Source organism: Pteronotus mesoamericanus, unplaced genomic scaffold, assembly GCF_021234165.1.
Source record: "Pteronotus mesoamericanus isolate MK-2021 breed Mesoamerican mustached bat unplaced genomic scaffold, CSHL_Meso_final contig_25, whole genome shotgun sequence".
NCBI classification, from domain to species: domain Eukaryota; kingdom Metazoa; phylum Chordata; class Mammalia; order Chiroptera; family Mormoopidae; genus Pteronotus; species Pteronotus mesoamericanus.
In genome coordinates, this window is record NW_026555105.1 from 20,673,116 (window position 1) to 20,690,341 (window position 17,226).

The 17,226-nt window shown below is 37.1% G+C and overlaps 1 protein-coding gene across 1 annotated transcript; it reads left to right on the forward strand.

Annotated features, from left to right (window-relative positions):
• The first annotated feature begins 12,183 nt into the window (after positions 1–12,183).
• LOC129070489 (beta-defensin 116-like) lies at positions 12,184–16,685 on the forward strand. Its single transcript, XM_054573453.1, has 2 exons — positions 12,184–12,250; positions 16,465–16,685. The coding sequence occupies exons 1-2, from the start codon at positions 12,184–12,186 to the stop codon at positions 16,683–16,685; spliced, it is 288 nt and encodes a 95-aa protein (XP_054429428.1).
• The last annotated feature ends 541 nt before the right edge of the window (positions 16,686–17,226 follow it).

Here is a 17,226-nt window from a genome sequence, read left to right on the forward strand (position 1 = left end):
GGCACCAAATGGTGCTTGATAAATATTAATTGACCCTCCCACCTGCCCTCATTCCCTCTTTTCCTTTTTCCTTCAATTTTTATTCCACCTCTGTGCCTTCTTTGTTCTTACTGTGCCTAGCAGAAGCCTGAATGCATGAGAAGTGCTCTTTGACTCTTGACAGGAGGGTAGGGACAATTTATTAATTAATATTACTCTTTTTGCGAATGGAAGAGGCTATGTAATAAATTTGATAAGCCCAGTGACTAAAAGTAACCTTGCATCATAAATTCCTAACTGGGCAGGTCCTGGTGGGTACTCATGCCCCAGGCTTATAAAAGGCTTATCTTTGCCTTAAGCAAGCCCTGTTCATTGTCTTGTGCATCTAGGCTAATACCTTAAAATGACAATGTGATCCTTTTCCAGATCCCTCAGAGGTGTAACCAACCCCAGGGAGTCCAAATCTTGTTAATTATCCAGTAATCCAATCATATTTCCCACCTAGCTTTCTCCCACCTTCATGTAATCTTCTTTATGTGTCCTCCTTAATTCCAAATATATAAAAAGAACTGCGACTAATTTGAATAAATTAAGTATTTATCCTGACTCTCTAGTAGAAGCTGAATTTCTAGTAACCAAAAAGCTCTAGTTGATAAGGAAAAGTTCTATTGTACTGAGCTGTATCCAGAAACTCCTGAAAGAATTTATTGACTCAGGCAAGGCTTTAACTTGTGCTAAAACCACTAAGTGTATGATTGACATGGAATCAGACATTTGTATAGGCAAAAGTGGCACTATATACAATAATAGGTTGCTTTAAATATAGAAGGGGAAGACCAGCACCATTCAATAAAAAGAACAGGCAGTCATCACTTTAATTCAGTTGTGAATCTGAATATTAAGTGATGTCCACATATTAAGTGAATCCAGATGTGTTGCAATATAGAGACTACAGCGTCACCTCTGATGCAATTTTGTCAAAAATAATAACCAGAATTAATAAAATCATTCGAACTAACTTCCTATTTACATGGTATATTGATGAAAAAGCTAAAGAAAAACAAGAGAAAGGGGGCCACCGTTAAGAATAACCGGCCCAATGTCTTCCACAAGCCAGTGTTTGATGAGTCAGTATATGCTAGACTGACAGAGGTTGAAGTGTATAAAATCACAAAGTGGTTTGGGCATGCAGTGCTTTACAGAATATTTTATTCTAGTATGAGCACATATGCATAATACATTTGAAAAATACTTCAAAGCAAAACAACCCATCAAGAACAGCCCTGGAAGAAATCCAAACCTGAACAGATCAGTGAGCCATGAAGACAGGGAATGGTACTTGAGAGCCTCTCCCCCTCCCACGAAGTCCCAGGCACCAAGTACTGACATCGAGTTCTAGTTGTTCTGCTTAGAATTGTTCACGCTCTTTTGCGCCAGCATAATATTTAATAATGCTCTCCTTTATTCTCGACCGTGTCCTGTTTACATTAATTGCAGATGAATTACATGGTCACCACAGATCTTGCAAACTTTGAGGGAACGGTTAATTCCTGTCTTAAACAAGTTGTTCCAGAAGAAAGAGGAAATGTAAAAGCTGCCCAGATGATTTTAGGAGGTTAGTATTATCTTGATTTCAACAACAGATACAAACAATAAATAATAGAAAACAGTAGGCCACATCTCTGTATGTATGTGCCAAATTCCATATTAAATTGTAAAAAAACAAATTTAATGTGTTAAAAATATGCTATTATCAATTAAGATATATCTAAAAATGTGTAGATAATATAATATCAGAAAATCTAACAATGTAGTTCTCTACATTAATAGAAGAGGATTATAGAATTACTTTAAATAAACCAGAGAACCTATTTTATGAATTTTTAAAAAAATTAGTAAACTATCTTAAGAAATTCAGTTGAAAAGAGAACTTACTAAACATGCTAATTATTAAATGCCAGACTCTTGGGGGAAATGCTATATATTTTCAAGGAACTTGAGGTACACTCTCTTTAATATTGGAAGGAAAACAGGGATTCCCACTAATAAATGTTTATTATAACAGTGGAGGTCCTGGTCCATGCTATTAGGAAAAATAAGAATTAAGTGCAAGAACTGAAAAGGTGGAGATACAATTGTCATTATTTGCAGAAGATATAGTCACTTGTAGCAATCAGTCAAAGAACAAACTAATAAAATTCAAGAGAGAGTCCAAGAAGTTTTCTGGATATAAGATCAATTTACGAGAATCAATAGCATTTCTCTATGTTACCAATGACCAAGTGGAAAATATAATGTAAAATAAGGTATAATTTTCATTAGCCACAGTCTTTAGGTTTTATTTTGTCTGTACATATATATAAGACTTCTATAGAGAAAACTTTAACATGCTAATAAGGACAGAGGTGATGAGACTTCCGTGCTCCAAGATAAGATGACTTAAAACATCCACCTCACCCAGATAGATCTATGACTGCAATACATTTTTAATACAAATTCTGAGTTAGTTTATCTAAGCAAACTCAACATATTTTCTCCAAGATTTGATTGAATAGTTAAGATTCATGATTAGCTAAGTCAAACTTGAGAATGACTAGGAAAGATTGAGTCTGGCCTTGAGTATTGTTCCTCAAGCATATACATCTTACATATATATAAGTTTGTATATAATTACATATATTATCTTTTCATTATATCACAAGTATTATCAAGGTCTGTACCAAAGATTGATATTACAAATATTTAACTGTAAGTATAATATAAATTAATATGTAAATAAATATATGGAACAAATATTTTACATGCTCCCTTTTAGTTACTAAATAAACTCTACAATATTCAACAATTTACCATATAACTTAAGAGGAAGCAGAATCTTCTCATCTAATCATTCTAATAATTTCCAAATCATTCATTAATTTTTATAAACTGCTGATGTAGTGTTCTATAATATTTCATGTGGCTGTTACGGGATTAATGTTGTTTTGGTCTGAGCCATGGGTTGGAATAAGAAAGTGCACCCAACTCTTCTCAAAAGGCCCCTTTAAAAATGATAATCATTATGACCCTGGTGCTTCATTGTCGTCTGTGGTGTCTGGGTGGTACATTTCTGCTCCATAGATACATTCACTTGCTACAGGGCCCAGGCTTGAGAGCCCATACTAGTTCCCTGACAGACGCCATCATTGCCCATAACACATGATCAGCACTCTCCTCTACAGCCCCCAGAAACGAGGGTTTTCTTGGATCAGTTGGGGCAACTACTCATGCCCATGCAGCTGTGCTCACCACTTCCAGTAACTGCTGGATGGTCTTGTACCCCTTCCCCCGTATTTGCCTGCTCTGTCACTGATTTCAACTGATTCCACTGCGTGAAGCCATGTTGTAACATGGTATCTCAATAACTAGAGAATTTATTTTTGTCATTTAATTGGTACTGAGATATCTTAATATTTTACAACTGATGTGGCCAATCTGATGTGTGGCTGACTACTAGCCCTTCTAGAACCAGTACTGGCGTAAATCCCTATCCAGGTGCTTGCAAAAGTGCATAGCACTCACAAATATCTCAGAATTTTGTGGAGAGTTCAAATAAACCCTGAGTTTTTCACTTTGGACAGACTCTGCTTTTCTAAATGCATCTCCATCCGAAATACCGAGGCGAGCTATTCATCCTCCTGAGCTTCTCAGCCTTCTGGCTACATTTAGTGTTCTGAGGAGCCGAAGATAATCTACACCACAGTCTACATTTTAGTTCATTTTTGAAAATTTTCTTTTGAAGGGTGAACAGTTCTTGAGACGTAGAGGGTGCTCATTAATTGTCAGCAATTATCATCGTTGTCCTTATTATCCTCACAACAATCTGGGCAAGTAGGAATTAATTCTTACTTATGTGTCTTTGCAGAAATTAAGAAGAATCTACAAGTAAACTACTAGAACTAATAAGGAAGTTTATTAACTTTTCCGGATACCAAGTCAACAATCAAAAAATGAAGTTAGATCATACAGCAGGAACAGGAAGTAGAATGGTGGTTGCCTGCGGGTGGGGGAAAGGAGGAAATGTTGGTCAAAAGTTTACAAACTTTCAGTTATCAGATGAGTAAGTTCTTGGGACCTAATGTACAGCATGGGCATTATAGTTAATAACACTGTACTGTATCCTGGAAAGTTGCTAAGAGGATAGATCTTGTATGTTCTCACCATGAAAAAGAAACAGTAATGGTATGACATGATGGAGGCACGAGCTAATGCTACAGTGACAATCATTATGTGATATAAATGTAGCAAATTAACACATTGTACACTTAAAACTTTCACCATGTTATATGTCAATTATATCTCAATAGAGCTGTAAAAAACGTTATTAGGATTACCTAAGATATTTCCTCCCTTTTTAGTAAAAACGATTTACACAAATGCACCTGTGTACTTGTCTCCTTGAATGACAGGCACCTATCTAACATATTTATTCCATGTCAGTATAAGCAAAAGCTTACATACTTAGTTATATTCAGTAGTTTCAATGTGCAAATACCAACTTTCTGCTTTCATGCATATGATACGATCAAGCTTTTACACATCCTTAAATCTTTCCATAGGTAGTACCATGCCCAGTAATCGTTCCCATAAGTAGGTACAATCCTGTAGTTCAGCACTAGTCAGTATATCCTGTAGTTGTTGAATAGCTAGTTGTTTGGTTATACAGGGGTGGACTTGTGACATTTTTTTAGCTATATTTTTTTCTAGCGGTATTTTATTTCAAAGTTTCTAATTCCAAACCCTTAATTTCATTCTAATTTTGCTTCTACTGCTAAATCCTATATTAGACAATGATTCCATCTGTTTGCTTCTGAATTGCATGTTTCTGCAATTGCCTCGAGGTAGATTAAGTTGTTTTCAGTATTTCCATATAATAAGAGTTCGCATTTCCAATCCTGGTTCTGATTTAGTACTAAATGTCTTTTTTCAATTTGATCATGGCCCTTTTCACTCCTCTGTCAAAATTTTCCAAAATGGGTAGGTCTATTGTATACCATTAGTAAAATCAATGCTTATTAGCAGCAGTAGTATTAAGAGATATAGTTCATTTAATTCTCCTAGGAGCCTTAAATGTGAGAACTAAAAATTACAGGTTATTAAAAGGGTAAACTCATTTTTATGAAAGATATATTTTGGATGTTTTGGAGAAACCAGTCTCACCATTTGGGCTCAGATATTTTTTCTCATCTTTATATCCATCTTTAGTTTTGTTAAACTGGGCTTCAATGGCTAGAAAAGATAATGAGCAGATGGAATCCTGTGGAATATAATTGAGTATAATTATATTCAGCTTGATGAATTAACAGTTCCTTGCAATTGGTATATTAAGTAACACAATGGGAGGTGCTATTTAAGGTTATATAATTTAATATTTGGGTAATATCCATTTCAGTCTTTGGGAAGATATCAACATTTTAGATTTCCTTTACATTTAAACCACTCAATTAGTGGGTCTGATGTGTGACAAAGTGATTTCTTGAGGTTTTATTCCATATTCAGGAAAAATTTTAGTTGTTATAAAATTCACGAGGTTGAATACTTATTTTTAAGACAGGAGGAATAAAACTATACGCTCTATATTTAACTGGTACAAATAAAATATAATGATCAAGATAACTAAAAGAAAGTAACAACAGTCTGTTTCTCTTGAAGAGTCCATATAGACTGTTTTTTCTTCACTTTTCTTCAAATATACTTGTCAGTTACTTTCTGGAGACTATAACCTAAGGTCCTTAATGGGAGTTACGACCCATTTAGTCATAGGTGCTGGTCTCACGTGTGAAGCATGTACCCAGCTATGCTGCCTCTTCACTTTGGTAGCGGTGTGAGTTATTAACAATATCTGGTCGGCCCTCCCCCGCATGAAGACAGTCCAGCCTATCACTAGAAGACACTGATGTAGACTTTGTCTCCTGGGTTGGCCACACGATGGTGTAATGAGCCCAAAGAAAGAAGAAAACCCATTATAGCTATTTGATTATAAATGTTTTTTGCAAGGAAGGAGCTAGGCTTAACTCCTAAAACCACAGAGCTTCCAAACATTAACTCATGCTTGCTGACAGAAATTGACCTCAACCTTCATAGCACCAAGGCTAAGTCTGTCGGTCACTGTATACCAGTGGTTTAATATTATTTAGTCAAAGAATTCTTTAGGGTAAGGTTCATTCATGCCACTTGTCCAGAAATCTGGGGATGGTAAGGAATATGACGAGGTATCAGCATTTGTAAGGTTTTACAGAGCCCCTGATTTACTGTAGAACCAAAGTGACTTCCTCTATTAGCTTCTAGATGTTCAGGAATGACAAAGATTGGGGTGCTATAATTCAATAAGGCTTTGATCACTGTTTAAACACCTACATTAGCCAATGGGGATACCTCTGGCCTTGCAGGCATCATACATAACATTACTAAACAGCATTTCTTACCTCCTAGTGGCAGAAACTCTACAATGTGCATTTCCCACCAAGTCCTAGGTAACATGGGCCTCAGTGGGCTTCTCTGACGTACTTTGATGTATCCTGTAAGGAAATTTTCTGACAAACAGCACATATTTGTATTATTTGGTCCTTATATGGGAGTGGTATGATTCCAAGATTTTCAGTATGTTTATTTTGTCTGAATGATATTGCTGGTTAGATGGCATGAAAAGCCACGGATATGTACAAGTGGCATACAGGAATGATATCACTGGGTAATCCTCATGTTCCTACAGTGCTCTTTGTAGCTCTCCTGGGTTTACAGTTTTCCTGTCTGGGGGGAGTTATGTATTTCAGAAACTTAGAATAAGAGTCCCTGGATAGAAGTAATGGGACTTGGATTTACCCAGCCCAAATTTAAATTAACATTTTTAGGTAAATTCATTTCTTTTTAGTTATTTCGTCTTGTTCAGTAGGAGTTCTACAATAAATTACATAAATCTGTTTGGGAAATTGCAAGGACTCTAATAAATCAGTTTCCATGTGGTATTTTAGTTCTTTCTTGTATTTAATTTAATTTTTTTTAATGTGTTGTAAGGTTTCTTTAAAAATCATTTTCATTTTTCAGTTCCAGTTGCTATACAATAGTATATTGGTTTCAGGTGTACTGGGTTAGTTCATTGGTGTTAGAACGCGTCTGTCCATCCAAATTAGGTCTGTAGTATGCAGACCTCACACATGTATTTACTGTCAGTAGAGATACTCCCTTTAAGGCTGGTAGCTAATTTAAAGGCTCTCCTAGTAGTTATGAGTGTGGCTACCTGGCTGATTTTATATTTGGGAGAATATAAGACTCTAAACCCTCATGAGGACTATTATACTTTTATATAACAGAATATGCTTTTATATTTCTCTGTGTGCTCTCATACAAGATCCATTAGTGAACTATATTAAGTCAGCATTGGGAATTAAAATACCAGATATAGCAGACCCAGGTCAAGCATCTTCTATAACTGTGAGGCAGTTCACTGCTTACTTAGGATCTAACAGTTGAACAGTTGGATTCAAAAAGCTACACTTGACTGGGATAGCATTAGTATTAGACAGACCCTGTGACCACTGACCAATAACTTGCCATTCTCCCCTTCCTGCCCCCTCTCCAGACCCTGGCAACAATCGTTCTATTTTCTGTCTCTGTGAGTTTGACTATTCTAGGCACCTCCTATAAGTGAGAGTATACAATATTTGTACTGTTGTGCCTGGTTTATTTCACTTATCACAATATCTTCAAGATTTATTCATGTTGTAGCATGTGCTAGAATTTTTTCCTTTTAAGACCGAATAATATTTTATTCTATGTATAGATAACATTTTGTTTATCCCACCATTTGACTATTGTGAATAACATTACTATGAACATAAGAGTATAAACGTCTGTTTGGATCCTTGTTTTCTTTTTTTTTTTAGTATATAACCAGAAGTGGAATTGCTAGGTCACATAGTAATTCTATATTTAATTTTTTTGAGGCATGACCATATTGTTTTCCATAGGGCCGCACCATTTACACTACTATCAGCAGTGCACAAAGTTACTGTTTCAGCATTTGTCATTTATTTACTTATTTTTTAAATAAAACCATCCTAATGTGTATGAAGTGGTATCTTACTGTGATGTGCATTTCCCTAAAGATTTGTGATTTTGAGAATTTTTTCATGTGCTCCTGGCCATCTGTACATCTCTTTTGGAGATATATGCATTGAAGTTCTTTGCACATTCGGTTGTTATTTTCCTGGTGTTGAGTTGTAGTTCTGTATATGTTTTGGATATTAATTCCTTATGGCATATTATGATTTGCAAATATTTTCTCCCACTTCATGGGCGGCTAATTTAATCTTTTAATAATGTTTTTTTAATGCAAAAATTTTAATTTTGATCAAGGCCAGCTTATTTATTTTTTCTTTTGCTTTTCTGTGCTTTTGGTATCATGTCCAAAAAATTATTGCCAAATCTAATGTCATGAAACTTTCTTTCTATGCTTTCTTCTAAGAGTTTCATAATTTTCACTCTTAGACATTTTTTTTAAATCAAATTTAAGTTAATTTTTGCATATGGTATAAGGTAAGGATCCAATTTAATTTTTTTTGCATGTGGATATCCATTTTCCCCAACACCATTTATTAAAAAGACTGTTCTTTCTCCATTGAGGGGTCTTGACATCCTTGTTGAAAATTATTTGAATATATATGCAAGGATATATTTCTGGGCACTCTATTTTATTCAATTGGTCTATATGGAAGTCTTTTAAAATGTATTTTTAAATTAATTTTTAGTTATAGTTGACATACAATATTATATTAGTTTCAGTTGTACAACACAGTGATTTGACATTTAGATACCTCACGAAGTGATCACTACAATAAATCTAATAACCATCTGTCACAGTTATATGCTGGTCTTCATACTAGTATCATACTGTTTTGATTACTGTAACTATGTAGTAAGTTCTAAAATCAGAAAGTATGAGTCTTCCAATTTTGTTCTCTTTTGAGATTATTTGGCTATTAAGGATCCCTTGAGATTCCACATGACTTAGGATGAATTTTTCTTTTTTGCAAGCCGAGCTGCTGGGACTTCGATAGAGATTATATTGACATTTTTAAAATATTGTCTTCTAAAATAAACTGAAGAATAAGTGAAAGCTTATACTATGTTCATGGATAGGAAGAATTAACATTGTTAAAATGTCCATACTGCACAAAACAATCTATAGACTCAACTCAATTCCTATCAAAACTCCAATGATGTATTTCACAGAACTAGAACAAATGATTCAAAAATTTAAATGGAACCACAAAAGACCCCAAATAGCCATAGCAATCTTGAGGAAGAAGAAAAAAGTTGGAGGTATCACACTATCTGATATCAAACTGTATTACAAGATTATAATAATCAAAAAAGCATGGAACTGGCATAAAAACTGACACATAAATCAATGGAACAGAATAGAGAGGCCAGAAATAAACCCACACTCATGTGGACAATTAATATTTGACAAATGAGGCAAAAATATAAAATGGAGTAAAGATAGTCTCTTCAATAAATTATGTTGGTAAAATTGAACAGGTACATGCAAAAAAATTAAACTAGATCACCTTCTTACACCATATATAAGGATAAACTCAAAATGGATTAAAGATTTAAATGTGAGTTCTGAAGTCATAAAATTCCTAGAAGAAAACACAGGCAGTAAAATCTTGAACATTTCTCTTAGCTACATTTTTTTCTGATATATCTCCTTGGACAAGGGAAACAAAAGGAAAAATAAACAAATAGGACTACATCAACAGAAAAAGGGTTTGCCCAGCAAAAGAAAAACCGGCACAATGAAAAGACAAGCTACTGAATAAAAGAGGATATTCACCAATGATACATCTGTAAGGGGTTAATACCCAAAATTTTTAAAGAGCTCCTACAACTCAACACCCCAAAATCAAACAATCTGATTAAAAAGTGGGGGGGGGACCTAAATAGACACTTCCCCAAAGAGGACATACAGATGACCAACAGACATATAAGAAGATGCTCAATATCACTAATTATCAGAGAAATGCAAATTAAAACCAATGAGATACCACTTTCACATCTGTCAGAATGGCTATCCTCAATAAATCAGCAAATAACAAGTGATGGCAAAGATGTGGAGTAAAGGAACCCTCGTGCACTGTTGATGGGATTAAAAATTGGTGCAACTACTATGGAAAACAATATCACGTTTTCTCAAAGAAATAAAAATAAAACTGCTTTATGACCCAGTGATTCCACTTCTAGGTATATATTTGAAGAGACCCAAGACACTAATTCAAAAGAATGTATGCACCCTTATGTTTATTGCAGCATTATCTACAGGAGCCAAGATATGGCAGCAATCCAAGTGCCATAAATATATGAGTGGATAAAGAAGTGGAATATTACTCAACCATAAAACAGATTGAAATCTTACCTTTTGCAACAGCATGGTTGGACCTAAAGGGTATTATGCAAAGTGAAATGAGTCAGTCAGATAAAGACAAATACCATATATCATTCATCTGTGAAATCTAAAGAGCAATAAAAATGAACAAATAAAACAAAAACAGACTTGTAGATACAAAGAATAAGACTGATGGTTGCCAGGGAGGAGGAGGGTTGGGGGACTGGGTGAAAAGTGGAGGGATTGAGAAATAATTGATTGGTAGTTATAAAATAGTCCCAGGGATGTAAAGTACAATGTAGGGAATGTAGTCAATAATATTGTAATAATTATGTCTGGTGCCAGATGGGTACTAGAAGTATCAGGGAGACCACTTTGTAAAGTACATGGTTGCACACTTGCAATGACTACAAAATAATATTGAACATAAACTGTAATAGAAAAATAAGCAAAAATTCTTGTCAGAAAAATTTCAACATATGATTCATCTTATTATAGTGTCTATTCAGGCCCTTTATCCATTTTAAAGTTGCATTTTTTTGTTTTTGTTTTTGAATCGTATGACTTCCTTACATATTTGGGATATTAGCTTCCTATCAAATATGTAGTTTGCAAATATTCTCTTATATTTTTATAGGTTGCTTTTTCATTTCTGCTCTGCCTTTAATTCAATGTCTGAAATTCTTTCTTTATTGTTGCAGTGTTATAGTTGCTTACAGTGGAAAGACTAGTCCAGCGCCATTTGCCTTGTATGGCAAGATGTGGAAATCCTACCCTTGACTTTTGAAGAAACCTTTTCACTTATTTCTTAATGTTCAATCAAAACACTGAACAACACCCATCCATCTTCTAAATGATTCATTAGAGTAAAAAGTCACCGTGATATCCTCTTAAAAAAATCATTTTATTCCCATTTCTCAAGGGTTGTCTACTGGATTCCTCAGACAAAATTTATTATCTTGAATAATGATTAGTTTCTGATTTTTAGGTATTTGATTTTTTTTTTGTTATCTTTCATTTTCTGCCCCTCCACTCACAGGAAGAATAAAAAACCCAAAGGCATATGCTGTCAGGCAGATATCATTTCTAATCTAGGCCCTACGTCTTACTAGACGTGTGGTATAAGAATGTTACATCACATCACTCCTCCAAACTCTCTTGTGCTCATCTGTGAAAATGCCATTTAACTTCTCAGTGTAGTAGTCAATGTTTTTATCTATACCATAGCATTTAGTACGGAGCCTGACACATAATAAATTCATGGTAAATACGAATTTCCATTACTTTTGCCTCATGTCTTTCCCTTCCTCCATTTATAGTTCCACTTCAATTTTTCTTCCACATCTTTTCTTTCATCACTGTCTTCGTCTTTTTCTTAGTCTGTGATGCCTGGTATAGGATTACAGTCAGGGAGATAAAGACAGATGTTTTTAAAAATATTCGTTATTTCTTAAATTATGTCTTAGTTTTCTCATTGTTTGATTGATTAATTGACTGATTCATTCATTCAAATACGTCTCATACAATATGCCAACTGGCTCTGATTTGCTTCTTCCTGGAAGGAGGCCCGCCTTGACATGGTGCTGCTGGCAGTTCTCCCAGGTATGTGATACGTGTTATCCTTCTGCCTGGCTGACCCCAGGTGTGCCTCATCCTTTTTAGTTCACTGCGCTCAGCCCTGGCCAATTTCCAAAACCAATAAAGGCAGGGACAGCACTGTCCTGCTGCAATGATCTGTATTCGGTCCCCTGCTACACAGTCCTCCATCCTCTTGAGACATGTCAGTCATGAAGCCCTATTTAATGACCATTTCCATCCTTCTGATCCTGGTTCATAAGACTCCAGGTAATTCAGGCCTCTCTCAAAAGCTCTGGGGTCTTATGTGTGTTAATTGGTATCTTGGTGACTACACATAGTAAGCGCTACCTAAAGCCTTTCTTTTCTCAGATGAGTTGTGAATGGTAATCTCAAGGACCATCTCATGTAAAGATGTCCCTCGGTTCTGCTCTGCCAAGACCAATTTAAGAAATGCCTGGGATAGTGGAGTGTTGAAGCATGAAACATTTCAGGTAGTGCTGTTATTGGGATGGAAGCTTGACTCATGCATTAGATGTGAGAGTTACAGGAGAAATCAACAGTAGTTTGGAGTTTGGAGAGTGAGTTGTTGGGGGGTGGTATATAACCTTAGAGTAATATTGAAAAAGACATGAGAAGAGATGTGGAGGAGGTGAGCAATTCCATTTATAAAATTGGGCTAGACTAATGTTCTAAAGTAGTTTGGAGAGGGAATGGTATTTTTGTTGAATGGAAACGAAAGGAGGGTGGGTAGAACTGAGAGTTAGGGTAGAGTGAAGTTTGTAGTTGGTCTGTTTTGGCTGTGAATTAAGACTGAGTGGTTTGGCTTGTTTTATGGTTGTGTTAGGTTTTATAGTTGAACATTAGGTGGTTATCAGGAGGGAGAGGGCTGGGAGTTAGAGGTGGAAATTTGGTTCAAGTAGGAGTCTTATTGCAGCAGGATATATGTGGGGTTTATCTGGGAAGTGGTTGGTCAGCCTAGGTTTGGGGGTGACTAAATTAGAGTAAGACAGTCAAATTTATCACAGCAGAGCTGTGGCTGTTGAACTGGAGAGAACGATTACTGGATGAAAAATATCCAGTAATATTTTCAAATTCTTAAGCGTTTCTTTAATGTGATTTTCAAGGGCACTGAAAAACAATAGATATAACTATAAGAAGAGAGGGGAAAAAGACATCAAAAGTCTGGAATATCCTCAATGGCTCTGTCACACCTTGGCATGTACAGAGAGACATAGGCGTAGTCTCAACCCAGCCCTATGGGAAACCAAAGCTCTTTCCCCTTTTTGGGACTGAGTTCAGAGTTACTGCATCTAGTGGTTTCTCCTCCTCCCCTTCCTCCTCCCTCTCCTTTTCCTCCTTTTCCATCTTCTTCCTTCTTTACATTCTCCTACCCCTTATTTCTCACCCTGTTTTGTCTTCTTTTCTTGAGAGACAATTCTTATGTCCAAGAATGCTCAGTTCCCACATCAGAACAGTGGCAAAAACAGCAGGTGGGTTTGCTAAATAAATAAATAAATAAAACAAACAAACAAACAAATCCACACAAAAAGGAAGATAGCACTCAATGCTTCAAAAGTTGTGCGAAGTGTTGCTTCCTTAATAACTGCTTAATACTTACACCTGGCAGCATTTACGGGCAGGAAATATTCTGGACAGACTTTTCTGAAACAAAGTTATTTTTTCCTTTCATCATCCCAAACATATATATATGAAATTAAACTGTTTGAAAGCCAAGACTCTGCCTTTTAAGTTTATGTATTCCTGGTGTTTAGCTGAGTGTTTTGCACAGAGTAGGTTTTAGTAAATGTTTATTGAATGAATGAATTTATAAATGGCTTATGCCTAATAAATACACATAGGTAAGAATAACCTTAGATGTTAGATGGGAAAGGATCATGTTTGGGGTGCACAGATGGCAGAGAAATCATGTATCGCATTGTTTTTTGACTCCAGATGGAGCTGATGGAGTCTAGAGCATATGTTTTGGTTTTAAATTTATAATATTTTAATTTGCTCTTAAAACAAGTCCAATGTGGGGAAATGAGCTGGGCAGTGTCTGCGGGTGAACATGAGAAGGTCAGGCAGGACTGTGGCCCTCCCTTCCAGCAGGAGCCCATGAGTATGTTCTCAGACGTACTTGCAAAGCACCCTTGCTCTGGCCTCTCCCCAGACCTCTCAAATTAGATTCTCTAGAGATTAATGTGAGGATACTTAAAAATCCCCCAGGTTATTACAAAGTATGGCACACTTTATTAACCTCCTCCTTTGCAAACACAACTGAGATTTTTTGGATCTGGTGTAAACCGCCCCCCGCCTCATTCCCACTTCTCCCCCGGGGAGACTGGGCCCAGAGGATCCGAGGCACTGCTGGGATTCAAAGGCAAGTCCCCTCTGACTTCAAATGGGAGATAGATCATTAAAGGTGACATTGACTTGATGTAGGTGCTGTAGTGCGTTGTGACACAAGGCAGTATAAGGTTAGGACAGCTGCGGGAGTGTGAAGTCATAAATGTCAATGGCCTGGCTGGGTAGCTCAGTTGATTAGAACGTCGTCCCCATGACCAAGGTTGTAGGGCTAATCCCTGGACAGAGCACATACAAGACTCAACGAATGAGTGCATAAATAAGTGGAACAACAAATCCATGTTTCTCTTTCTTTCTCTCTCTCAAAATCAATTAATAAAAAAATTTTTTTGCGTTTATGACAAAACCCTTGTTTTGTTTTTTTGTATTTGTGTATTTAGCCCCCTTAAGCAGTATTCTCCTGGGTTTGTCCTGACCTGCTTTTCCATGTGGAAAGAGTGAGGAAAAGGCAGCCCGCTTGGTCCTTCTTCTCAGTATTTATGTTCCTATCCATCTTCTCGTGACTACAAAGAGGAAGTCTCGGGTGCCTCGGCTTCCATCCACGGTGCTCAGGAGAAAAGGAAAGTCCTCAAGTTCAGACGTTAACCAGAAGAGTGTGTGTGTCCCTCCGGGGAGGCCCCCTGAGGATCTCCCTGTCCTACAAGTAGACAGGTTCATAAGTGGCAGCTCTCGGATGAAAGACAGGTTCCCCGATGAGGGCGAGGATTAATGTAGGAAATGCAGTGGCTCCGTGATGTTGGAATGTGGGAGAAGGGGCACTGCTGTTGGCCAACCAGCAGGCTGGCTGATGTAGCAGCTGAGAGCCCCTCTGGACTGGAGGGCCAGTTTGAGGAGCAGTTCCTACATACACCAGCACTGAAACACTATAGGAGATCTGCAACTGAAGCATTTCTTCTTTCTTTTCTGTCCCATTCTCTCTCTAACTCCACTTAAACTTGAAAAATGCTATTAAGTCTTGTCAAAAAATTAACAAAGTGGGGTTTTTTTGCTATGCAGGAAATAACATCAAACGCACTTTGCCCACTGTTTACGAGTGTGGGTGGGCATTGAGACCTATCCATGCTTAGCACTGAGTACATGGCCTGGCACAGAGTGAGTGCTGGTAAATGGATGTGGAATAAGGGGATGGGTAGATGGTTGAAAAGCTTCTTGAATGCTAAACTATGAATTTTGGAATATCTATTGAAAATTGCAGAAGGCTCAGTGCCTACAGACATCATACAATATGTCACTTTCTCCTAGAAATTTCATCGTACGTGACATAGAGAGGCATGTGATATAGATAGGAACTGACACAAGCTTAATATCACGTAGACCAGAAATTGAATCCTAGCTTGGCTAAGCATGAGCTATGGGAATATGGACAGCACATGGTCTCTCTTTGAACCTCAGTGTCTTCATCTAATGAATGGAGATAACAGCAGGCTTTTGCAAGGATTCAGTGAGATATTATTTCTAAAATGCCTGATACATAGAAGATGCAGAATATATGGCAGTGATTGTTAGCATTATTTCCTTTCTAATGCCTCCTTTGTCTATGAAAGTTCCAATGGGTAGTTAATACTATTGATGACTAATATTTATAGAATGCTAAGTGTCAGGAACTTGTCACTGGTGTATTTTCGGCTGAAGAGCCTGTATATGCATGGACATATGTGGATGACTGATGCATAGCCATTAAGATCCTGGTTGTCTCTGAGTTGTGTGGGGAGCATGCATCTGTCAGGGGACTTGGGACATGTCCAATAAATGCTCACAATACCTTAAAGCCCTGGTAGCCCAGGAAAAGACTTTCATATCAACAACGCTGCCTAATATTTGTTTTTTTATTACTTTTCTGAGTATATTGTATATGCTAATTTTAGCATCACCAAAATGTTAAGAAGTGGATTAGTTACTGTGCTCCCCATGAAGATGATGCAATGGTGGGCAACGAACTGAAGCAATTTGCTTAAGGATGAAGAGCCAAAATGACAGAGCCCAGATTTGAACTGAGGTGGTTTGGACTCCAGATCCTATGCTCTTAGTGTTCTCAGGGTTTGTTTTCTTTAAATCATGCTTCCTCACTCCTGTTTTCGTTGCTGCATAGAAACTAAACATGGCTATGTTTTTTCCAGGTGGCCTGTTCAGATCCTACTATGGCAAGAGCCAGGAGCATTGGAATCCATGCCACCTCTACCATGGCATGTGCAGAAACACCTGCAGAAAAGAGGAAATTCAATACCTAACCTGCCGCAATGATCAAAAGTGCTGCCTGAAACTTCCTGTGAAAATAACCAGTTCTAACAATGTGAAAAAGAGCAACTCCAATTCCAACTTGTCAGCTACAAACACTTAAAACTACTCTGAAATTGACCTCCTGGAGAAATTCTTTGCCCATTTTGGGGCACCGTCCCCATAAAAATGCATTCCTTCTCACGTGTGTGTCTTTCCTCTGGGGAGAGTCATTGCTGGACAGGAGAAAGTTAGGCTGGGGGCTGGAGAGCTCCGGAGTTTAGGAAAGGGCACGGGCCACCAAAAAACAAAACAAAACAAAACAAAAAAAAAACGGACTCTAGGATAGCTCAGTAGATGGTGAAGGTGCCAAGGAAGGAAGGAGATGATGTTTCTGCTCTGCTTGGTGCATGAAGAGGGTTGTGATTTATTCTGGAATGTGCAGAGAAAAGGTGACATCTGGATTGAGTCTGGATGATCCAGTGAACGTGCAGAGGAGATCACTGAGTCTTTGGAGTAAATACCATAGGATCAGATCAGGGACACTAGGGTTACCTTTGATATCCAGAGACCTATCCTGTTCTGTTTGGTATGAGGTGGTATCCTCGGGAAGAGCCAGGACCAGGTAGATGGATAAAACAGAGTGGAAATCTGTTGGGCAGGTG